The sequence below is a fragment of the Odocoileus virginianus genome, chromosome 7, assembly GCF_023699985.2.
Source record: "Odocoileus virginianus isolate 20LAN1187 ecotype Illinois chromosome 7, Ovbor_1.2, whole genome shotgun sequence".
Taxonomy (NCBI): domain Eukaryota; kingdom Metazoa; phylum Chordata; class Mammalia; order Artiodactyla; family Cervidae; genus Odocoileus; species Odocoileus virginianus.
In genome coordinates this window covers 5,626,898-5,651,997 of record NC_069680.1, presented here as the reverse complement: position 1 = coordinate 5,651,997, position 25,100 = coordinate 5,626,898, and the positions used below count along the sequence as shown (strand labels likewise).

The window sequence follows — 25,100 nt, the reverse complement described above, 5'->3', positions numbered from 1 at the left end:
ATAGTGAGTACTTTGGCTTATTTTGGAAATCAGTAAACCATAAATTTCAGTTCACTTGATCTCCAATTTGGGTGTAAAAGAAGGTGATTTGATATTTTTAAGTGATGGTTTAATTTCTCCAACAATGAGGGCAACATGGGATAAAGAGTAAGTTGCATTTGTGTGATTGTGGATTTTAATACTTGATTTAATTAAACAATTTTCTGTGCCTTCAAGTCCTCTACTGAAAACTAGGTACAGTGTGGATGAATTACTTAGTTTTACTCTGTGTAAAGAAATGGTTAAAAAGAAATAGTCAAACAGTAAGAAATTACAAACATGTTTAACACAAATCAGAAGATAAAATGTAGGAACCATATCATCTGTTTTCCTTCCAAGTGGCTTACAGTATACAACTGTAGCAAAATCAATAAATGTTGAGTTGATGGATGATATTACCTCAATATTCAGCATTCCTACCTCAACAGCCTTCTAACAGTATGAAATAAGTAAATATCTTTATAATGATTTCTAAGAGATGGTCTAAATTCTTTAGTTGTACTGAAATGTCATGTCAAATATTGCTTTTAATAAGTAAACCACTGGCTGGAGTTTGGAAATCTTTTTTCTACACAAAGCCTTTGTTGTACCTCCCCCCTCCCCAACACACACCTTTTGTAGAGTATTTTTTTGTAACAGGATTTGACCTGTAACTATTATTGAGAATTTTCTTAGAGGAGTTCAAAGCATTTTACAGGGATCATCTCATTTATCCCTCGAAAGTAAGGCAGAGGCATTATCTCCACTACAGACTGAGAACACTAAAAGGCCAAGATAGGTGGGGTTTTTTGTTGTTGTTTTGCTAAGATCAAAAAGCAATTCTAGGGCAAAGCCAGATTCCGGTCTGACCTTGTTACATGATGCTTCTGCGGTGACATAATGCAATGTCCTTCCTCTCCTAGGTCTCTCCTTACGCTACATGTTGAATAATTTCCAGAGTTGATTTTTCATTCATTCTTGCTCCAGCCCCAGCTGAAAATGGATCTTAAGATGTAAAAACAAAATAAACCCCTAAAATGTTTACTATTAGGGTTTGGGGCACAGGATACTTAGGGATAGGTATCTTCCTTCCCCACCTGCAAATCTTACTGCCTCCCCCAGTGCTGTTCAATTGAAAAAACGTGGGCCGCAAATTCAAGTCCCATGTACAACTCTAACCTTTCTAGTAGTTACAAAAGTATATTTAGGCCAATGTATCAAAAATCTTATCACTTCAACATGTACTTAATATAAAACTATTAATATGATAGTTCACATTCTTTATCTTGCGTAAGTCTTCAAAATCCGGTGGGTTTTCACACTTACAGCACACCTCAATTTGGACGAGTCACATTTTCAATGCCCCTAAGCCATGTGTGACTCGGGGGGACAGTATGGGACAGCATGGGGCTTTGGTAGACTTTTCTTAGCTCTCCCTTCAAAATGGTACCCTCGTGAATGGAATGAATGGTGTGGGGAAGGGCTCCTGGATGACCCTGGAGAATCCACTTGCACTTGGGTGGCGACTAATAGCTTTACCATTTTCTTATCCATGACCAGGGAGTGGAGGCAGGTTCTAGAGGACTGCAATCTTCCAAAATGTCAAAAATACCAGCTCATTGCTAGAACTGAGGTGTATACCCCATGTGAGATCCCGGCCTAAGGAACCTGCCAACTTCTGGGGGTGCAGTTCACGAGGCCCTGGTATATGGCCTGTGGAAAGCAGGCATCAGAAGAGGTAGAAGAGGGGTATGAGAGGGGGAAGGCCACCCAAGTGGGTGCTTCTTGAGGGCAGGACCTCAAACTTGCTGCTCCTTGAAGGCAGAAGCTCCTCTGGCGGTCTTAACCAGGCGCTTGGTGGGCCTCACGTGCTAGATGAACGCACGCTGTGTTTCCAGCACAAGCTCCGAGCGGCCTGGGGCATGGGAGGGGGCCGCTCTCCGGCCCCCGCCCGCACTACGAGGCCGCTCCACGGCCTCGGGTGTGAGGGGCGGGCCCAGGCCTCGGCCCGCGCCGCCCCATGTGACCCGGTCCGGCATGGTGTCGCCTCCTCCCGGGGCGGCGGCTGTGGCAGCGGCTCGGGCTTGCGTCCGCGTCGGGCTGGCCCCGCGGCCGCTCATGGGTAGCCAGGGCGGCGTGGGGCCCGCCGGGAACGGTGGGCCCGGCGAGGGCGAGAGCGGGGAGACGAGGAAACTGCAGGAGGAAGGGAGAGCCGCGAGAGGAAAGCGGAGGAAGGGGAAGGGGAAAGCGGGAGCAGGGCAAGGCGGAAAAGGAAGCGGGGCGGAAGGAAAGCCGGAGCCGCCACAGGCGAAGGAGGAAACGGGGCTGGGGGCCGAGGCGGGACCGAGTGCAGGCCTAGGAAAGGCAGGAGAGAGAGGCGGAAGCGTGGAGGAAGGGGCGAGAAGGCTCGTCAGAGGAGATGAGGGGAGCGCAGGGACGCGAAAGGAGGCCAAAGGAAGAGATGAGGGGAAGAAGGAGGAATGGAGGGTCAGGACTGGGAGGCGGGAGGACGCCAGGCCGGCAAGAGCACAGGGACGAGGGGGTCAGGCTTGGGGCCGCCTCGCGGGGACACGGGCGGCCATGGCGACAGCGGCTGAGGAGAAGGCGGCGGCGGCGGCCCGGGAGCCAGCCTGCCGCCCAGCCGCGGGGCCCGCACTCCTGCGCCTGCCGGAGGAGCTGCTGCTGCTGATCTTTTCCTACCTGGACATGCAGGCCCTCGGCCGCCTGGCTCAGGTGTGCCGCTGGCTGCGGCGCTTCACCAGCTGCGACCTGCTCTGGCGCCGGATAGCCCGGGCCTCGCTCAACTCCGGCTTCACGCGGCTCGGCACCGACCTGTAAGCGCCCGCCCGCTCCCCGCCCCAGGCCGGCCCGCGTCCCGGGAAAGGGCGGGGCGTCGCGGCCTGGTCGGCCTGGGGCCATGTCGTACCCTGAATTCCGAGGTCCAAACCCGGCCTCCTCCGACCACTTCCTGAGCACCCAGTTCCTCTCGGAGGCCTCCATCTGAGGAAACCTCCCAAGAGCATCTCCCTTAGTCAGCACCCTCTCTGTGGGCAGCTCCTCATAATTAGCCATCTTAAGCACTCTCTTCAGCTGTTAAATGTGCCTTTTCGCAGACGTTGACCGCCTGGGTTCCTTAGCTCCGGAGGAGCCCGGCTGGTCTGTGGCTTTAGAGGCCTCCTCCCATCCAGGTGTAGGACCCATGTCCCTTATGTGGTCTATCAAGACGTTTTTATAGACATTCATCCTCTCACTCTCTTCTAAGGGTCGTTAGGCTTCTGGGCTCTGATAAAATCAAATATGGAAAAAAGGGCTCACACTCCAAAAAAAAAAGGCCCTTGGTCCAAGTGTCAGCGATAATTTATGACTTGATGGAGGCAGAATGACACACAAAAAGGGTACCTGCTTATGGCAGGGAGTTGGATGAGGTATACAGACTGTACGCGAAGGCATGGTATTGTAATTTGGCCTGTTCTTGGTAGGATCTGAAGTCTGTGAATGCAGAACTTAATCATGTAAGCTGTTACATAGGAAGGGGAGAAAATGTGTGGAATTGGAGTAAAAACTTTCTGATTGCACCCAACTCCATCCAATTTGGAGTAAAAAAATTTTTAAAGTTTTAATACGGCAACATTAAGGAAAGTTCGTTTAAAACATAAAAAGTTATAATATCATCACCTCTAGGCAGCTGTTCAGTTTTAAAAATTGCTTTTCATTTGCACACATCTTCCCCGGCTTAGTTGCTATCCTACTGATCCTAGCAGAATAGGTACATAATGTTTGTGGGCTGTACTATGAGATTAAAAACTTTCTTCTAATACTAGACTTTCATGTTGTATCCAGCTTTTTGCTGTCAGAGATAACAAGGAAATGAATAATTCAGTGCATTTTTGGTAACAGCTTTATTGAGATATGTCAGATACTGTATAATACATGTCTTTTTGAATTGGTTCCTTAGGATAAATTCTCAAGATTGGCATTATTGGGTCAAAGGTTATGGTTTGTAAAAAGGCATTGAACCAAGTTACAGTGGCACTAGCAGCGATTTCATATAAGAATTTAAAAAATCTTTGCTATTTTAGTGGACATATAATGATATCTCAAAGTTTTGTTATTTTGCCTTCCTTTATCAGGATAAGTATTTTCCCCTGTGTTTGTTTCACTTATGAGATTGTCTTTTCCTAGTCTTATCCCATTTATTATTGGGGTATTGACACTACTCTTATAATAGATTCCAATCCTTATGGGTCATAGATATTAGGCTCTGTCATCTTTGATGCAAATATTTTCCCCAGTTTGTTCTTTTTATTTCACTGTTTTTAGCCTATAGAAGTTTTAGATTTAAATATATCAGAATACGTCAGTTTTTGTGTGATTTTTAAATCTTTCCTTCCCCTTCCAAAACTGAGAAATTTATGATTCCTCCACAGACATAATAAATCTTCTCCTTGACATTCTGCTGGTTTTCTTATAATTTGATTTTTAAAAATTGTCAACACTTTCATCAATATCACTTTTCTTTTGGTGTAAGGGCCCTGAGGCCCTGAATTCAACCTTCTTTTTTCCTGAACAGTTACCTAGTTACCACTGAACTTTTTGTTAAGTAATTCATGTCTTTCCCTTTAGAAAGACAAAATAATTTGTTTTAGAAAGCTTACTTCGACAGATATTAACTTGATATATCTATGTGTATATATAGTCACATATACATATATAGATGTATGTATATATATTGGGTCTATATTTGAACTCTATTTTGTTCCACTGATGTATTTTTCCACTTCCATTCTATTTTAAGTGTTGTTGCCTTTTGATAGAGTGTAATATCTGTTAGGGTTAAATTATCCTTGTTGGATTTGTGATTTGTGTGTGTGAGAGTGTGACATCTTCATTCTCATTCAGCCCCCTAGCAAAAAAAGAATTCTGTGCCTTTTCAAAAGTTTCTGTGGATTTCACTGTAAAGTAACTACATATCTGTTATTATTCCTAAATATGCTATTCTTTTTTTTGGTGTGATTGCAATCTCTTTTTCAGTATGTTTTCCAGCTGGATATTATTAATGATGTCCAGAATTGCTACAATCTTTTGGAAATTTTGAACCTTATTGTTTTAACTTTTATTATTTCTAGTATGATTTTGTTGTTGATAATAATGATTTTCTTGGATTTGGGGGGCATATAAGTCTTGTTACCTTCATTTTTTGTTAAAATAATTTTTTAAAATATACATATATTTGTTTATTTTTGATGTGCTGGGTCTTTGTTGCTGCATGGGCTTCTCTTGTTGCAGAGCACAGGCCCTAGGGCCGCGGGCTTTTGTAATTGTTGCACGTGGCCTCCAGAGCAGAGGCTCAGTAGTTGTGGCACATGGACCTCATTGCCCTGCCAGGTTTGGGATCTTCCCAGACGAGGGACTGAACCAGTGTCCCTTGCATTGCAAGGTGGATTCTTACCACTGGACCACCAGGGTAGCCCATCTTCATTTCTTATGACGAAAAACTCAGAGAACATATCAGTTGACCTAGAAGAGCAGTTGTCTGAAATGCCTAAACCCAATCTAGCCATAGCAAAATTTGGCTTTCTTGCTCTCCTTATAGATGAGATTAGGCATGTTCAAGGTGGTATGGCCATAGACTGCTCTCCTTATAGAGACTGAATGAACAAATGAAAGAATTTATGTTTATTTTTCTTTCCTTTTCAAATGCTCTGGGAGATAATGTGAATAAGTGTGCATTCTGTAAGTGATAATAACAAAATGAAAATGAGTTTACAGTATAAAGTGCGTTGCAACTGCCAGGTGATTTGGCTTTGTTATTTTTTAGCCACATGTTTTGATTTCTTGCCTGTATCCTAGGATGTGGTATTGCCAGCCTTCTAGGAAGTTGTTTTACCATAACACTTGATAAAGAGCAGGGTCATGCTGATGTTTTCTGAATTGAGGGGAAAAGTTATGCATGTTACAGCAGGTGGAGAGAATGTTTACCAGTGTGGTCTGTTTTTGGACAGCTGCAGAGACATGATAACCCACCAAGAGGGGTGGTTATCATCCCTGGAGGGAGATGGCATGTACCCCAGTCATCTTAGGGCATTAGGGAGCCTGGGCCCAGAGTTAAATGAAAGTATGGCTGTTTGGATTGTGACAGGGCTACAGTTCATATTTTGGGCTAATTAACTGTACACTGGACAGTAGGACAAGTTTTTATAAGCACAAAACTTCATTTTATCAGGAGCCACACAACTTCACTGCCCCAGAGTTTTCTCATCTATAAAGAATGAGAGTAACATAGCCAGTAAAACGAGGCTTAACCATTGTGATGTGTAAGTGATAGCACAGTGTTCAGCACATAGTAGGCACTCAATAAATTGTTGTAAAATGGAACTTTCAAGTTTCATAGCTTCTCCTCTAGTCAGTCTATATAGAGCAAAAGTGGAGATGGTTTGACTTAGAGAGGCTGCCTAAAGACAGAAGGTGGGGGAAAACGCACACACGGCTGAATTTCTCTCACCTGTCCTGAATGTTTTTGGAAACATGACAGCAGAAGCTGTGGGCTTTAGGGTCTGCTCTCCCTGCCGAAGAGCCTCCTGAATTCTCAGAAACACAAACTGCTAAGGTTTACTGACCTTCCGGCCCAGGGCAAGTCCCATTCAGTTTCGCTCTTCCTAACTGATCATAGCTTTGTTGAGTAAGATGAACTGCTTTGGTTCCTTGTGATTTGTTAATGGTCTTATACTTGTGCTTGAAGGCATTTTGGCCACTTTGAAACCACAAACAAATAATTTGCTTCCCTTTAGGCCTCTTGCCCAAACAGTGAACACTAGTAGGTTTCATGAGCTTTTTTTTTTTAAAGTGGACACAAAGACAGTTTGAGTCAGTCATCTGGTTTAAAATCAGTTTAATTTGAAAGGTTTACGAATCCTGGGGGAATAGAAATATCTTTAATATAAAAATCAAGGAAATGTTTCATATAGCAATCTTTTAAGTTTTCCCTAAAGAGTAGAGGCAAAACTAAGCTAGTTCAGTCTTCAAGAACAAAACAATGAAATTTAACTCTGTCAGTTTATAATATAGGCTAAATGCAATAAGTTAGAAAATATGACAGGTGGAAGAGCAAAGGTGCTAATTGTAAATTCTGACACTGTAAATTAACAAAAACAAGGAATGGAAAGAAAAAAGTATACCCATGTATGTAAGTCTATTTAAAAAATACTTTTGCAGTCTTATATTAAGTACTTTCACCTCTCTTGATCATCTCCCTTCTAAAGTAAGTCCTGTATGTTTTCAAACTTGAGTTTTATTTCAGATATCCTTTGAACATTACCTGGGTTCTCTCTTTTGCCTGTCATAGATTTGCCTAGAATTAACAATAGGTGTTTAGGGAGTCAGGCTCTGAGGTGTTTGCCCTGGCATGTACATTCATTCCTTAGCCAGGGTCTTGTAGGCTTGGAGCTCTTTGAGGCCAAGGGACTGGGGTATCTATTTCAGTGATGATTAACGTCCAAAGTGGTGAGATGGACACAGATAAGCAGAGTGTGTTTGTTTGTTTTAAAATGATTGCACCTAAGAGCATTTTTTTGACCCAGAAAGCATAAAGTTTCCTAACTCTGAACAGAAAAGACATTGCTCACTGGTTACTTTTAAGGCCTAAACAGTGATTTTCAGAAAACAGTTAGCAACTTAAAGTAACTTCGGCTCTCTCCTTCACCTTTCTGCCGGTACCTAGAAAGCAATCACTTACTCGTTCTCCGGTTCATTGAAAGGTTTCAATGGATGTATTTATTTTCAACTTTTTTGGAAAGGCCTTGTTTTGAATGGTTTTGTGAGTTAATAAAAGTGAGTTCAGTTTACATATTTGAAATAAATAAAACAATACACCTGTGGAAGCAGGAAATGGTCTAGTGCAGTCAGTACCTCCAAATGCAAACTGGAGGACTTCCCTTCAAGACTGTGAGAATATGGAAGCTGCTTATCTCCTTTCCAGTCTTGTAAAACTCGAACAGTAGGGGATGACTCCCCTGACTTTCAAGGCAGAATCATGGAGAAACCCAAAGTCCTCATAATCTACAAGATAAACAGTTCATGTTGGCATGAAATCTCTGAAAGTATTTCAATACTCTGTTTCTTACTTTCAGTTTTCTATGTCTAGCCCCTTCATCTTAGGTAAAGATTGTGCTTGAGCTGCTTGAAATCAAACTGGCAGCAAGGTTACTGAAAGCATACACATTAAAAAAATTGTTTTTAAGTGTTTGATATAGAAAAGGATTATCTTTGTGTGGCAGCCAACTTTAACTCTGGAGTAACCCTGGCATTGAATTAGTTTCTGGTCCTAACTCAGAACTATGGAACAGGGAGAATTTCAGGTAGACTCTTCTTGAGGCCAGGCTCCAATAACTTTTCAGTATTTAAGATGAGAGTGACTGTTTGGAAAAACAAGGAGAAAGTTGAGTTTTGAATTTCCAGTGAAAATTGACATGCCCCTATCCTCTGATCTACCAAAACAGATTTTTTATAAACTCCAGAATTTATCTCAGGTGTGTCAGCCATCAGATGAAGTTGAGAATCCAAAGATTTGGTTTATTCTTGAGAAAAGTCCTTTTTATTTAGCAGCCTTGCTCAGATTTGAACAAGTATTAGAATTTAAGGTGTAATCAGTAGAAGCAAGATGTTTGTTCTAATTAAGAATGTGTTTATGAATTTTGAATCATGTAAAGGTTTCACCTGTATCTGAAACTGAGTATGAGATTGTCTGGAGAAAGAATTTATCTCTTGTTAGAGGTTTGACTCCCTTGTCTCAACTTGAAGTCAGTTTTTCATTATATCCAAATTGTCCACATTGCCCTCCCTGAAAGTCTGGGCCACCCAATGGGCCCCTGTGTCTGCCCCTCTTTAGCCCACAATTAATTGCCAGTGCATTCTTTCTTCTTCTCCTTCTTTTTCAGTATTTGACATGAGCTCAAATTGCTGAGAAAGGTGACAACTGTGAAATGAAGACAGGGCATGGAGACACCTTAAAAAATACATGCAAAGGCCACTAAATGACAAGAGCAGACTGCCAGGCTCTTTCAAAACATCACCACGTCTGTTGACTTTCCATTCCTTGTTCGCAGCACAAAATTGGAGGTCAAAGAATCATAGGAGTTAGAGATGGAAAAGACATTTGGGGTCAGCCAGTTCATGCCTCCACCTTCTCCTGCCCCTGATTCCAAATCATTCCTTGCATTATATTTTCTCCCCCAGCTCTTGTACAGTTTTCACGGTCTTCACTCAACCCCGGCTGTCACCTTTGGGGGATGATGCTGGAGGCTCTGTCCAGTTTCTCCTCAGCAAAGAGAGATATTGCCTGTGCCCCCAGTTGACATTCATGAACTTCTTTGTTGGTGGTCTCAGCTGAGAGGCTGAAGGCTAACTGAAAGTTTCTTTGCTGCCTGGCAATGGGGCTTTTCTAGACAGAATTGAGGTATATTTAGTGTTGGTGATGTTGGGGAAGGGGAAAAGGGCTGGGGTACAGTGCAACTTTACCATTGCTGACTTTGTTCCTTGACTTTTTTGTAGGAAAGTTCTTGACCTGAAAGGAGATGTGTGTGTGTGTGTGTGTGTGTGTGTGTGTGTATGTGTGCCATGCGTACACCTGAGGAATGTAGTATTTTGGAGGTGGACATAGACAAGGATATATTACTCTGAGTGGGAGTTTGATAAGAACCCTAACTTGGATATTGGCAGGTTAAACTAGCCAAAAATGCTCATGAAGAAGTAGATAATTATTTAGAAGTGCATGTTAAGGAAGAATTAGATATTAGAAGTGCCAGCTTAGAGTCAAGTCGAGGAGGACAGTTGGGCTGGAGGCCATTATTTTGGGCCAGGGAACACTTGCTTTTGGGATCTCCCCTTTAAGAAAGTAGAAAAAGGGCTGTCTTGTGTTCACTGACTGCATGGTTTGGCAGGGGGAATGGTCATTTTTAGAGGCAGCTTTGGAAGGTTACCCTCAGCTCCCCCTCTTGTTCCAGCAGCTGTTGGGAGCAGTCCGAAGGGGGTATTATATTTCTTCTGGTAACTCTGCCAAGAATGAGAGGAAATCCACAATCTGTGGGCTTTTTGCGGGGATGGGGATGGGGTGGCAGGTGATGGGACAGGGAAATTAAATTGTTTTATAGTAAATATGTTGAGATACTTTTCCTGGAAAGCTGTTGCACTGAAAGGAAAGCTATTTCCCCTGCTCACTAGCTCTTTAATGGGTTCTTTCTCTGTAGAGAAAGGGAAATAGTCTTCTGCTGGTGCTGCTTTTTCTTTCTTCCCTGTAGATCCAGGGAATCTTCTCTGACCTCCTGTGTTTCTTTGAATTTCATTTAGAAAGTCCATGTTGAAAAGGTGAGTCAAGATTCAGATACAGGTGGTGTGTGTGACTAAGGGGCCTCTCTCCATAAGTGAGTTACTAAAGGAGAGCCTCTCTTTATCCCTTATCTTGGCTGCGGTTTGACTTTATCCTAATGGCCTAGAAACTGGTGATGTAAAAACTTTCTGGGTGGCATCTGGTTCATGTTCTCTCCATCTCTTCATCCAGGCTCCAAGGGCAGCACTGATTTTGAAGCCTGGCCACTTGGGCTGAGAACCTGTTTTGGTGATTAATATGGAACACAATCACAAGATTAAAAACAATAAAAAAACAACCCTGGGAAGCAAAGCAGTATAATTATTCCTCACATTTCAGATGGGGAGCCCAGGGAAAAGTCATTGTGAAGATATGAGAACCAAGTTCACTTCTGAGTCTGGTAGTGCCTGATTCATGACTCAGAAGAAGATAGCCTCATCACAAAAACAAGCGGCATCTTTCTTGCTATTGTTTATTGTTAGAAAGTGCTAGATCAACCTTTCTGAAAGCTGTATTGTGGGATTCTTAAAAAACTGATTCTGTGATTAAATGAGTATGGGAAGTGCTGTGCTCCATATCCCCTCTCTCGAGAGCTCACAATGCCCATTGGTAAGTTAAAGGAAGTCCTGTACAAGAGAGACCTGTTTACTTTTGTTTCAGCATTGGCCAAAATGTTTTGGACATCAAATTCTTTTTTCTCCCACTTAATATTTCCTAACGTCTTGCATTATACAAACACTGATCAAATGCCCTGCAAATTTAGAACTTGACCAATAACAGGAGGAAATGAATGTGAACACGGTCTTAAATCCTAAACCTACTTAAAGAATCGGGGTTATGCCCATTGCTTTGGACAATTTTGACATGTGGGTGGCACATTAAGATACTTCATCTGCTCAGATTCCTTTCCTTGAGCCTCTCTAGCATAAGAATTTGGAGGCCTTGGTTGAATTTCTGAAGATGTGGTATTTTGTACATTTTTAGGAAAGGCCTTTGGAACTTGAAGGTAGTGTGTCTATGCTCTTGAAAATCTGTAAGTCTTGTTGAAAGTGTGACTTGCCAAAGGGAGAACTGTGCTTTTGAGAACTTGCTTAAGCAGTTCCTAGGCAGTATCTACCAAAATACCTATTATGCTAGGACCAAAGTTCTTACCTTTTGTGTCTAAGACATATTTTTGTGTGATAGAACTTTTGATAGTACATTAAAGGATTAAAAGATGAATGTCTTCTTTTAAAAAAGCTGGCTTCAGAAAGTTGAAAAACCTGTCCATTTACTTGCTTTGGTATGTTAATGTCTGAGTAGAACTGTTTACTGCCCTGACCTTGTACTCTTATATCTTTAGAGGTTAAGTTCATGTATGTTGCTCTGAACATGCAATCTTTGTTTTTTTTGTAGCAAGTTGTGTCATAAGCCATATTGCGGCTCAGCAATTTGTCTGACAGATATTTTCATAAAAATGTGGATCTTTGGTTGAGTGAAAATAAGGTCTATAAATTATTTAAAAATTTATAGCAGACTTATATAAGGCTCCTGGTATATCACTGCTCTGAAGCATACTGGTTGAGATCCACTTTTAGAAGTACTGTGAGTTTTAAGACTCAATTTTGTGGAAATTATGACTGTATTGGACAACCGAGGCATACAGCTATGCAAAGTTAACAGTGCCAAAGTTTACGGTAGGTTCAGTCTAAGGGTTCACATGAGAGAGAGAAGAATGTTGGAGGAGTCAGGGAAGTAGTGGCTTAAAGCTGGATTTTGAAGAATGGATGGATTTGACTAGGTCCCAAAGTGGGAAGTAAGCAACAAAGGTAGGCTGGTCTGGCAATATAGGAGAAGATATGGGGATAGGAATGTAAAAGAGATATGGCTTGGTGGGAGTTCAGTTGTGGAGTGTGAAGCCCTGGGAGGTGAGGTTGAACACGTTTGGGGAGCTGACGCTTGGAGGCCTTTCAAGGGATATGTGGGTCTGCTCCATGCTCTCCTTGTGCTCTCTGTCCTGTCGTCACACTGGGCATGTTCTCTGTAATCTCACTTCACCTTGGTTGTTGAGGCTGTTCCCCATTCCTGGCCTGAAGGATAAGAGTTTAACACAATATGTGGTTTTTCATTGATTTAATTTGAACCTTAATTATAGACCTCTGCTCCTGAAGTCATTGGAGGATTTAGTCTAACATATGTATAAATGAAGAGTTAGAAGCTTCTTGTCTTAGACTGTTTAAATACTTGTATATACATTAAAGTGAAATTCTTAGTCTTGGTAGCAGAACTGGTAGGCACAGGCTGTATGGGGGAAATCTGCTTACCAGTGAGCAAAAAAAATCAAAGAAATTGAGAAAATTTTGAATTAAAACTCCAAGCCCCAGGCATCATTTTGCATAGTTCTGTCCCCGCCCAGTGCCGCTTGAGATGGCCTTGTTCTGTGCTTGTGGATAGATACCCTCCTTTCCTGAATTTCCAAGGCAGCAAGATGTTATATTTATGGAAATCATGTCAGTCAGAAGGTAGGCAGCATGCATGGTATCAAGGGGAATCAAACTTCAAGATGAGCCAGAGAGGGAAATTGATTTGTGATCCAGGAGGTTTCTGATCTCAGAGACTGTGTGGATATGACTTCTCTAGTATACTCACACCTCCCCTCTTCATCCCGCAGCCATTTTTCTTCAAATTCGGTTTATTTATTTGCTTTTGGTTTGGAGTGTGAATGAGGAGAGGTGAAATGAAAGGGAACTCTAGATAACTGCCTAGATTAATTTCTGTCCCTTTGGACTCACTGTTGCCAAGATTCTAAGGGGCCTGCTAGCTTACTGTGGGTGCATGTTGTGTTGTTTTTGTTTAAAATAGGTCATGCACCCAGGAATGCAGTCAAACTATAATGGTGACTAAGTGCCGGAAAGCTGAGAGGGAGGGGGGCCAAGTGGAAAAATTAGCCTGAGGCAAGAGAAAAGAGGGCTGGGAAAATGGACGTTCCACCAGGCCCACGGGCCAGGTTAGAGATTTCTCCATGCATTAACAGCAGCCCCAGAGGTTTATTTACAGGGCACTAATCATTCTGGGGGGAGCACCCCCACTTTACACCACTAACTGTCGAAGGAACAGCCAACCGGAGAGTGTTTCTGGGATGGGACTCTTTAGAGTCTACTAAATTCCCAGGGGCACCTGTTCCTGTCTTTTCAGGCACTTCGGATGCCTTGTTCTATCAACTCCCTTTAACTAGACTGATAGGTCCCCACTGGGAAGGAGGGCTACCTGTTTTCAGAGAGAGAAAATTTCTTTTTTTTTTATTCCTCCTGATTTTTCAAGTGCTAAAGCCAGTAAGAATATACATATGATTTGGCCACCAACTAGGGAAATTAACCATCAGGAAGAATTGAACAAACAAAAGGGATTTAAAAAAAAAGCAGTGTTAAGCTGCTTTTAGCAAAGTGGTACTATTTCTCACTATTTCTCAAGTGAAAGCCAAGTGGAACATTTTTTTAGAGTTGAAATTTGTTTTGAAGAGCCAGAGCCAAGTACTTTGATTATGTTGTTGTTTGTGGGAGAGGATGCCTGCACCTGCCGCTTGGTAGCAGCTTCTAGAGTTCAACTTTGAAAGTTTCTTGCTGCTGTGATCAGGCCCTCAGGGCAGTGCTTTGTTTGACCTTTAGTAAAGTGTCACCAAATGGCATTTAAGTGACCAGGGAGATGAGAGAAGTATTGTCCTTATCCTAATTCAGGAAGTATATTGATTCTTTCCCCCTTATTTCCTTCTTGCTATGATCCAGAATATTCAATTTTTGGTTTCACCTTTACCTACTAACTTAGAGCTAAAACTGAGGACCATAAAAGACAGCTAACAGGATGGACCAAAACAACTGAAGTCTTAGTGAAAAAGATTAGACTTGCTGTTAAATTTTGTCTCCCAATCTCTCCCAGATACGAAAGAGGAGATTGTTCATAGCTAACCTCAGTTATCTAACCATCTAGCAGTAGTGTAGATTGCTGTCTAGAAATATGAAACTGAGGACGGTTCACCCAGTGGAAGAATTCAGTAATATATTTTAGCTTTAACATGTGTGTACCCAAATCCTAATCATTCAACCTGACTTTAAAAGAAGAATAATTTCTAAGAGATGTATTTAAATTAGAAGAAAAATAAATGATTATTAGATTAGCTTTAGTGATGTCACCATTTGTCAATATAAACTGCTACTCTCTATAAAAAATAACCTTTTTCAAAGTGATTTGTAACTTATCTGTTATTTTGTTTAGTTGTCATTTTAAAACATCACAATTGCATGAAATACTATCCTTACTTCGTATGTGCAGAAAATGAACAAGAGAAAAATTAGGTAACCAAGGTTGTAAGAGGCGGGACTGGGGCTTGGATAAGTTTCCTACATTTGCATTCTGTGTCTTTCTCACAACTTCATTTAATCGATTAGTTAAATGAAACTCAGTAAAAAGGTTAAAGGTAAAATGAAAAGACCAAACTCTCAGCAGTTATGTGATGCATATTAAAAAGAAATATTCACTTCCTAAAACTCCCATCTGTTTACCTCTCCTGAGCTATTTATGGATACATAGTTTTATGTAATATCTTTATAAATTAGACTTTGTTTTAAAATTACCACTACTGTTATAGTAATATCCAAAATGTTTTGCAGTGTTCACATTTGTCATTTCTCATAGCCATATTTATTCCATTGCATTAATATACCATTTTCCCCCACAGATAGACATTTGGGCTATTTCTAGATTTTAGCTCTTAATATACAGCTGCAACTATAAATATCTTTGTAAAACATATTTTTCTTTTGAATTATTTCTTTGTGAGACAGTGATGGGAATGCTGGGTTGGAAGCTGTCCTGTAACAACTTTTCTTGACAGAATTCCTTTCTGGAAGACTGTACTAGCAGGCCACCAGCAATATGTAAACAAACCCAAACCCTTTTATCAAACCAAAGCTAGCATGTGATTTTTCCACTTAATAGATGAGAGGTGGTACTTTATTAATTGTTTTAATGTGCATGTTTGTAAACTTTCATTGTTTCAGGATGTTTCTGCAGTGTTTATCATGTGAGCATTGTGTGCCTGTTCTTATCTGCTATTGGATATTGATGACTGGGTATTGGAGACAGGCTGTTATCCTGATAGATTTTTATGAGTCCCCTAAAAGCTTTAGGGATAAAACTTGTACTGATAGCATTAATTGTTAGCCTTCCCCTACTATGTTACTTTCATTTTATTCTTTTTTTTTCTTCTATGCAGTATTTGAAATTAAAATACTTAAAAACCTTCTAGTTAAAATCTTATAAATTTACTCTTTCATTTTGGGAGAATATATTATACATATTATGATATGAGATGAGAATTTTTTGCTCTATTGATATCCAGTTTTATCAAAAGCATTATTATTTTAATGAATATTTTTTATCTTTACCAAAATATTACATTGTAGAAAAATTGGTAAATACATAAAAACACAAAGAAAAAAGTAAAAACATCCAAAGTTGGCTACCCAAAGTTGACTATTTTACAGTCTATTCTTCTAGGCATGTATATTTTTCTTCTCTCCTTTCTTTTTAGTAAGGCTGGGGGATGTTATACAAACCCAACAGCCCTAATTAAGTAGTGATTTCTTTCCTTACTTTACTTTGTTGCGTATTAAATTCATATCAGTTTGGGTCATTCCTGGCAAAGATTGACATGAAATAATGGATATATAAAAATCAAAATGTCTACATGGAAAAAATACTATAAAGTAAAAGAAAATAGTAAATTAGGGAAAGATTGACATCACAGAATATGTAAAGAGCCTTTACAAACACACAAGTAAAAGACCATAAGCCTAATAGGAAGAGGGACAAAGGACATTGATGAGCATTTCACAGAAGAAATGGCTTTCAGACACGACCAGATATTCAGTCTTAGCCATAATTAGAAAAAATACATGTTTGAACAACAGGGAGGAATCTTTTTTTGCTTCTTAGAATGACAAAAGATAAAAAGAAAATTTTAAAAGTTTTAAAGGAAAGATATACCTGTCTGAATGCAGAGTTCCAAAGAATAGCAAAGAAAGATAAGAAAGCTGTCCTTAGTGATCAATGCAAAGAAATAGAGGAAAACAATAGAATGAGAATGACAAGAGATCTCGTCAAGATATTAGAGATACCAAGGGAATATTTCATGCAAAGATGGGCACAATAAAGGACAGAAACGGTATGAACCTGATAAAAGCAGAAAATATTAAGAAGAGGTGGCGAGAATACACAGAAGAACTGTACAAAAAAGATCTTAATGACCCAGATAACTATGATGGTATGATCACTCACCTAGAACCAGGCATCCTGGAGTCCAAAGTCAAGTAGACCTTTGAAAGCGTAACTACAAACAAAGCTAGTGGAGGTGATGCAATTCCAGCTGAGCTATTTCAAGTCCTAAAAGATGATGCTGTGAAAGTGCTGCACTCAATATGCCAGCAAATGTGGAAAACTCAGCAGTGGCCACAGGACTGGAAAAGGTCAGTTTTCATTCCAATCCCAAAGAAAGGCAATGCCAAAGAATGTTCAAACTATTGCACAATTGCACTCGTCTCACAAGCTAGCAAAGTAATGCTCAAAATTCTCCAAGCGAGGCTTCAATGGTACGTGAGCTGAGAACATCCAGATGTTCAAGCTGGATTTAGAAAAGGCAGAGGAACCAGAGATCAAATTGCCAACATCCATTGGATCATAGAAAAAGCAAGAGAATTCCAGAAAAACATATACTTCTGCTTTATTGAATATGCCAAAGCCTTTGACTGTGTGGATCACAGCAAACTGTGGAAAATTCTGAAAGAGATGGGAATACCAGACCACCTGACCTGCCTCCTGAGAAATCTGTATGCAGGTCAAGAAGCAAGTTAGAACCGTATGTGGAACAATGGACTGGTTCCAAATAGGGAAAGGAGTATGTCAAGGCTGTATATTGTTACCCTGCTTATTTAACATCTGTGCAGAGTACATCGTGTGAAATGCCGGGCTGGATAAAGCACAAGATTGCTGGGCGAAATATCAACAACTTAAGATATGCAGATGACACCACCCTTATGGCAGAAAGCAAAGAGGAACTGAAGAGCCTGTTGGTGTAAGTAAAAGAGGAAAGTGAAAAAGCTGGCTTAAAATTCAACATTCAAAAAAAATGAAGATCATGACATCTGGTCCCATCACTTCAGGCAATTAGATGGGGAAACAATGGAAGCAGCGACACTTTATTTTCTTGGGCTCCAAAATCACTGCGGATGCTGACTATAGCCATGAAATTAAAAGATGCTTACTCCTTGGAAGAAAAGCTATGACCAACCTAGACAGCATATTAAAAAGCAGAGACATTATTTTGCCGACAAAGGTACATCTAGTCAAAGGTATGGTTTTTCCAGTAATCATGTACAGATGTGAGAGCTGGACCATAAAGAGTGCTGAAGAATTGATGCTTTTGAACTGTGGTGTTGGAGAAGATTCTTGAGAGTCCCTTGGACTGCAAGGAGATCAAACCAGTCAATCCTAAGGAAAATCTGTCCTAAATATTCATTGGAAGGACTGATGCTGAAGCTCCAATACTTTGGCTACCTGATTCGAAGAACTGACCCATTGGAAAAGACTCTGATGCTGGGAAAGACTGAAGGCAGGAGGAGAAGGGTATGACAGAGGATGAGATGGTTGGATGGCATCACTGACTCAATGGACATGAGTTTGAGCAAGGTCTGGGAGTTGGTGATGGACAGGGAGGCCTGATGTACTGCAGTCCATAGGGTCACAAAGAGTTGGACACAACTGAGCGACTGAACTGAACTGAAGATCATGAAAAATAAGGAAAGACTGAAAAACTACTATTAGACCAGAGGAGACTCAGGAGACATAACTAGATATAATGTGGGTACTAGATGCAATCCTGGAAAGATCTGTCCTGTGACTAGTTTTGTGTAAGTCTTCCTGTGAGCGTATGTTTTCAGTTCTTTTGAGTAATGGACTGTAGCCTGCTAGGCTCCACTGTCTGTGTAATTCTCTAGGCAAGAATACTAGAGTGGGTAGCCATTTCCTTCTCCAGGGTATCTTCCTGACCCAGGGATTGAATCCAAGTATCCTGCATTGGGGCTTCCCCGGTGGCTCAGAGATTAAAGCGTCTGCCTGCAATGCGGGAGGCCCCGGGTTCGATCCCTGGGTCAGGAAGATCCCCTGGAGAAGGAAATGGCACCCCACTCCAGTACTCTTGCCTGGAGAATCCCATGGACGGAGGAGCCTGGTAGGCTACAGTCCAAGGGGTGGCAAAGAGTCGGACACGACTAAGCGACTTCACTCACTCACTCACTCATCCTGCATTGCAGGCAGATTCTTTACTGTCTGAGCCCCTATGAAAGCTTCAATTGCTAGGTCATAGAGTAGGTGTATGTTTAGATCAATAATAAACTGCCAGACCTTTCCCCAAAGTGGCTGTACCATTGTCATCTCTCACCAAGAATGTAGGAGAGTATCTTGTTAGACTTCAAAATATATACATATACAAGAAGGATTTCCTCATATTTGGGGGGTATAAACCTCTCAATCAAATATATATTTTGAGAATACTTTCTCCCAGACTGTGGCTTGTGTATTCATTTTGATGGGCAGAAAATTTTAATTTTGATAAAATCTAATTTGTTGGATATTTCTTTTGTATTATTGCTTTGTGTATTTTAAGAAACTATTGTCTACTTTGAGTCACAGAGCTATTTTTATATTTTTTCTTCTGACAGCTTTAGAGTTTTAGATTTTATGTTTAAATCTGTGATCTATTTTTAATTAATTTTTTTGTATAGTGTGAGGTAGGGATATTTCCCACATGGCTAGCCAGTGGTACCAGTACTCTTTGTCACCCTTGCTCTGTTAGATTGCTTTGGTATCACTATGGACACTGCAAAGCACAGGTTGTTCTTCTCGGCCCTCTTGATTATCCTAGTGTGGAGAGAGAAGAGTTATCTCTTTCATATCTCCTAATCCCTTCACTTCTGTCCAGATATTTTCTGGATGTTCCTGAGTCCTGACTCATAAGCCCAGGGAGTTTTCTGTGGTTGTCAGTGAGTTGTAGTGACTGGATTATCTCCTCTGTCTGGACACAGGATGGCCAGTGTACCAGTAAAGGAACGAGTGAAGATATCTCAGAACTGGAGGTTGGGGCGCTGCCGAGAGGGAATTCTGCTGAAGTGGAGATGCAGGTAAGTAGCCTCTTGACTCCTTTAAAGCTCCCTGGGACATAAAAGCATACTGGGAATGAAAAGTCTAGCCCGAGCTGGAGTATAAATGTGCCTGACTTGGGTGATGCGCCAGGAGTGATTCTTTAAACACCACAAAGGGGGCATCAGAAGGACAACTTTTTTTCACATCTAAAAAAAGATTACCCCCAAAAAATGTACTTTAATTTAACAGAGCCTGTCTTTTTATGATTATAAAAATAATAAATGTTTATTGTAGAAATTTGAAAAAAATAGAAAAAGTTAAAGAAGAAAATAAACTTATCTAAATCCTACCACTCAGAAGTAACCTCTGTTAATACACCTCATCAAAAGAAAGAAATGAAGCCAATACTCCACCTCATCTTGTTTTACAATTAAAAAAAAAAAAATGTTCTACTCTAGGGAGTTACACCTTCCCTCTTGGCTTCCTGTAGTGCTCTCCCCTACTTTTATTAAAAAGCTAAATAGGATCTGAAGGTTTGGATATATATGTTATAGGAGGCAGAGCTTAGAAAAAAATGGCAGGAGATTTAAAGAATGGCTTTGGCACTGCTAATGCCACAGATTTTATACCTCACTGATGCTAAATTATTCCAGTTATTATTTGATTACTCACCAAAAAGTACTCCTTGTTGATTGGTTGGAATGGACAAGGAACAGCATGATTCCACATTCCAGTTGACCTGGACCTCTGCTCATAGGGCCAGGCAGTCTTCTTCATGTGATGAAGAAGGGTCCAGTTTTGCTTGTGTCCAACTTCTGCTGCTTTCACTGACAGGAGTTCCTGTGAATTATGTGGTGGTAGTGATGGTAAAGAAACTCAGGGGAAGAAAGATGAATTTGTATGACAAAGGGCTTTACCTTCTGCTTCCTATTTGCCTTTTATTACCAGAAGGAAGAGTTTATTTCTCTATCAAGATTTTGTTCCTGATGTCTTTTGGGGCTGGTTTCAAGCAGTGTGGGAAATAAATACACAAAATGGTTACTAGGCTGCCCCGGGATTCTCCACTGTTCACCTGGCATGAACCTGGTTTCTTGTGCTGGGCAAATGGCTATTTACCAGATGTCTCTAAACACATGAATTCCAAACCCTTCTGTTTGTTGCCCACTTGAGTATGCCACAAACTTGTGCAAGGGAATGTTGAAGAAGAATGTGCATAATGAATGAGAGTGCAGGCATCTGTACCCTATACATGTTCCATATAATATATGCACACACTTGTTAAAACCTCATGTGTAGAAACTAGTTGCTACAAAGTCCAAGCTGCATTTAATGGTCCGTCAAGTCAATTTGCAGAACTTTTGTACATTCCCATGACGCTTGTATTAAGGAGTCTGGGGAAGAAACACAGCCCAGTTTGCTCAGACAGACTTGGCAGTGGGAGATGGTGTCTCTATAAATGGGGGTGAATCGTCTGCCCCTGTGCTTTGCTTGGGACCTGGTAGCTCCAGGGCCCCTCCTACACCCCTGTGGTGTAGGACAGGCTGTGGGGATGTACCTTGGGAAAGGAGCTTAGTCCCCACCAGAGAGCATGGTGTCTGGCAGAGTCCTCTTTGTTTTTAAGGCTCACTCCATGTCATGGGACTGGTCTGTGGCTTCCAATGTTTCTTCCTCCTGCCAGATTGTGGTTAGAATCTTTTAACTGTTTGTGGATTTCTCTTATCAACTTTCTGTGAGAGCCAGTCTTTTCTCTGTAGTCACTGTACTACTGTAGTAACTGTAGTACACTGGTCTGGAGCTGTGTTTTGCCATTGCCATACTTAGCCTCTAGTACAGAAACTTAGATATTCTCTGAAAGGATCTAGGTATTTAATCAGTACATTAGCATCCTTTCCTAAATGGCTTTATTCCTTTCACTTAAAAATGGCCCCTTTGCTCTAGTAGGACAAGGGAATGGGGCTTCCCTGGCTCACTCTTCTCTTTTCTCTATCACACCCTAACTGATCTATTGGGAAAAAGGTGTGTATGGGAGTCTTGGAATCTTGAAACTTACCGCTTAATCTTCAGATCAATGAGGGCACAGAATGAAAGAAAACTATTTCATCTGAGTGGAAGATTTCTTTTTGCTCTTTCCCACCGCTTAATTATTGCTTTTTGGGGGGGGGGGGTGCTCTGTCTACTCAAAAGAAGTCTATAGGTAGCCAGTAATTCAAGTCTTAAACATTATCCATTTATTTATTTATTTAGGCACCATGGGTAGCTGGGCTTCCTGGTGGCTTAGATAGTAGAGAATCCTTCTGCAGTGCAGGAGACCTGGGTTCAATCCCTGGGTCGGGAAGATCCCCTGGAGAAGGGAATGGCTACCCACTCCAGTATTCTAGCCTGGAGAATTCCAAAGACAGAGGGTCCTGGCAGGCTACAGTCCATGGGGATCACAAAGAGTCAAACACAACTAATCAACTAACACTTTCACTTTCACATGGGTAGCTAGGGGGATAGTTCCCTGACCAGGGATTGAACCCTAGGGCCTTAGCAGTGAAAGTACCGAGTCCTAATCACTGGACCACCAGGGAACTCCCAAGCATTCTCCTTTTAAAAGTGACATTAAATGGGTCTTTTATTCTGACTTTCTTTTAGAAAGTCCAAAGAAGATAAGTAAGTAAGTAAATGAAAGTTGCTCAGTCATGTACAACTCTTTGCAACCCCATGAACTATACATCCATGGAATTCTCCAGGCCAGAATACTGGAATGGGTAGCCTTTCCCTTCTCTAGGGGATCTTCCCAACCCAGGGATCAAACTCAGGTCTCCCGCATTGTGGGTGGATTCTTTACCAGCTAAGCCACAAGGGAAGCCAAAAGAAGATAGGGTCACCACAAAGCTTAATCACTTTAGTTTTCTAGGGAAATAGTGATAAAGAAGATATTTCTAGGGAAATAGTGATAAAGAAGATAGAGTCACCACAAAGCTTAATCACTCTAGTTTTCTAGGGAAGCCTAAGTGTAGGTAGCAGTTTTGGAGGAGGGGAGTGAGATATAGACTTAGGCTTACAGGTAATGCTAAGTTGGGGATTGGTCAGCCTTTCTAAAGACTGAAGTTGAATTTTCCTGCTATATCTTGATGATTCTTAAATTTTGTTTTTTATCTCTGCAGTCAGATGCCCTGGATGCAGCTAGAGGGTGATTCTCTGTACATATCCCAGGCTAATTTCATCCTTGCCTATCAGTTCCGCCCAGATGGTGCCAGCTTGAACCGGAGGCCCCTGGGAGTCTTTGCTGGACATGATGAGGACGTTTGCCACTTCGTGCTGGCCAACTCGCATATTATCAGTGCAGGGGGGTAAGTGCTGCAGGCTTCTCCTTCCTTCCTCCTCAGTATTCTTCAGAGACCTTCTGCCTGCCTCTGCCTTTTCTGTCTCTACTCCAAAAGGATGAGTAGGGAGACTAGAAGAAGGGGTAATGTTTTTTTTTCCATTTAAAGCAGGTACTTAATAGGGTAAGCTGGAAAAGGAAAGCAGGAAGAACCTTTAATGAAAAGGGACACTGGTTTTGATACTCTCAAGGGGGAGATTTGTTTTGTCTCTCAGCTTTCTTCAGCCCCAAGTGTACTGAAGAAGTAAAGGTATCTAGAAACTCAGCACCTTATTGGGCTGAATTGCCTAAAGCTTAGCAAATTGGAAGTCATTGGAGATTTGGGCTGTTTCTGTAGACTTGTTCTCTTCCTGCAGAGAAAGTAATTGGCTCTCAGGGGTTGGCTTCTTATTTCTCTCCTAGAGATGGGAAGATTGGTATTCATAAGATTCATAGCACCTTCACTGTCAAGTACTCGGCCCATGAACAGGAGGTGAACTGTGTGGATTGCAAAGGGGGCATCATTGTGAGTGGCTCCAGAGACAGGACAGCCAAGGTGAGATCTCCTCCTTACATACTGCTATTCCCTCCTGTCTATAGGGAGTGGGGAGGGAGGGGGTGGATAGGAGCTTGAGTTTCAGGATTGGCGGAGGGCATCGAGTTGGGGCAGCACGGGAACGGCACAATAAAGAACTCACTTATGTGCCTCTGGCATGCAGCTTGCCATGCCAGGCTGTGTCCCTGCCAGCTGGCCTGGGAAAGGAGTGGACAGTGGCTGGGAAGTTTGCCACTCACTTGAAATGTGGCGTGAACTCAAAAACAGAGGGCCTGGCCAGCTTTTTCCTCCCTGAGCTGAGTTTCCTAAAGTTTGTGGGTTGAGTTCTAACCCCAATATTTTATTTTAAAATCTCCTACCTTTTGCTCACTCTTTGTTTGGGAAGGTTAATTTTTTACCACCTTGTTTATAAGGAATCAGGCTGATAATTAAAATGTATTTTTACTGCTTCTCTGGAGAGTGATGTGGTCAGTAAGCAGTGGAAAGACAATGAGAGGAGGGCATTGTTTGCTGTGTCATTGCCAAGTTGCCTGGTCTAAACGCAGACATCTGCCAAGGCCCAACAGAATGAGACTGATAAGTAGCCTGAACCCTGCTTTATGGACTCAGCTCCTTTATGTCTGGGTTAAATAGGCTTCCACATGAGAGACAGAGAAGAACTTTCTCCATCTCTGTGTCCTGTGGCCCTTGCCAGGGCTCACATATGCCTGATCCTTTGGGGCTGCTGTGGGAACTTTGCTGACAATTCAGTTGATGGTACAGGAAGTTTGATAGGTTCGTGCTTGTGTGTTTCCCAGCATCTGGAGACTCCACATTGCTAACAGGAGCAAAATGCTTATCCATGTCAGCTAATGGGGCTCTAAGACACATGGGACAGAGGACTCAGGAGAGAGAAGTTGCAGTCTTTACTAACTTTTCTGACTCATGTTCTCTTTATTGATTATACCTTCATGTAAAAATGTTGCTAATTTATGTAAAAAAGACTAAATAATGTTCCTTTCTATTTATGGAAGTTTCTCCTCCTTTGCTAATTTTTTTTTCTTACACTTTGTATTCTGTCAGAGAAATGTGCTCATCAGCACAGGGAACCTGAGAAAAATTCAGAAAATCTTTCAAACCAACATGGAAACTGAATTTCTTTTATCCGAATCCTCCACCCCATACTTATTTCACATTTCTGATTGGTCACCATCTTTGTACCATTCCTTGCAAAAAGAATAGCCTTAATTTTGCTATACTTCTCAGAAGACAAATTTCCTTAGACACCTTTTGTACATGTGTGACCTAGATATTCTTGTCTCATTCTAGCATTATATTGTCATGGCTTCAAGTTTCTCTGTGAAACCTTCAGTGGTATCTCTTTTTTCCATTCATTTCTCTGTATTCTGCCTCCCAGAGCAGTATACAACTAAGTTTTATGACCATATGTAGCAATTCATGGTATAGACTGATTATAGTTGAAGATTGACAGCAATTATACTTGGAATATTGGGTTAGTTCCATGTTTTAAGTACAACTATTTAGTGTTTTAGAGTTTTTAAGCATTAAAATCAGTACTCTCTAATTCTCAAATTGTCACTATAGTACATTCCTATTCCTTTCGAAGATTTCTTTTTAGTCAGTGACAGAATTCTTCCCTTGGTTCAACT

General features: G+C 41.3%; 2 protein-coding genes across 4 annotated transcripts in view; one reads left to right on the top strand and one right to left on the bottom strand.

The window, feature by feature from the left end:
- Window positions 1-1,943, bottom strand: part of LOC139035957 (translation machinery-associated protein 7-like) — a 29,595-nt gene extending 27,652 nt beyond the window's left edge. The window contains exon 1 of the mRNA XM_070470061.1: window positions 889-1,943. The gene's annotated coding sequence lies outside the window, so the exon portion shown is untranslated. The remainder of the gene's footprint in view (window positions 1-888) is intronic.
- Window positions 1,944-1,955: 12 nt separating this feature from the next.
- The window catches only part of FBXW4 (F-box and WD repeat domain containing 4), an 81,862-nt gene continuing 58,717 nt past the window's right edge, over window positions 1,956-25,100 (top strand). For all 3 annotated transcript variants that reach the window (XM_070470058.1, XM_020897811.2, XM_070470060.1), the window contains exons 1-4: window positions 1,956-2,852; window positions 19,492-19,587; window positions 22,699-22,884; window positions 23,319-23,451. In XM_070470058.1, coding sequence (XP_070326159.1) covers window positions 2,056-2,852; window positions 19,492-19,587; window positions 22,699-22,884; window positions 23,319-23,451 — 1,212 coding nt within the window. In that variant the 5' untranslated portion in view covers window positions 1,956-2,055. The remainder of the gene's footprint in view (window positions 2,853-19,491; window positions 19,588-22,698; window positions 22,885-23,318; window positions 23,452-25,100) is intronic.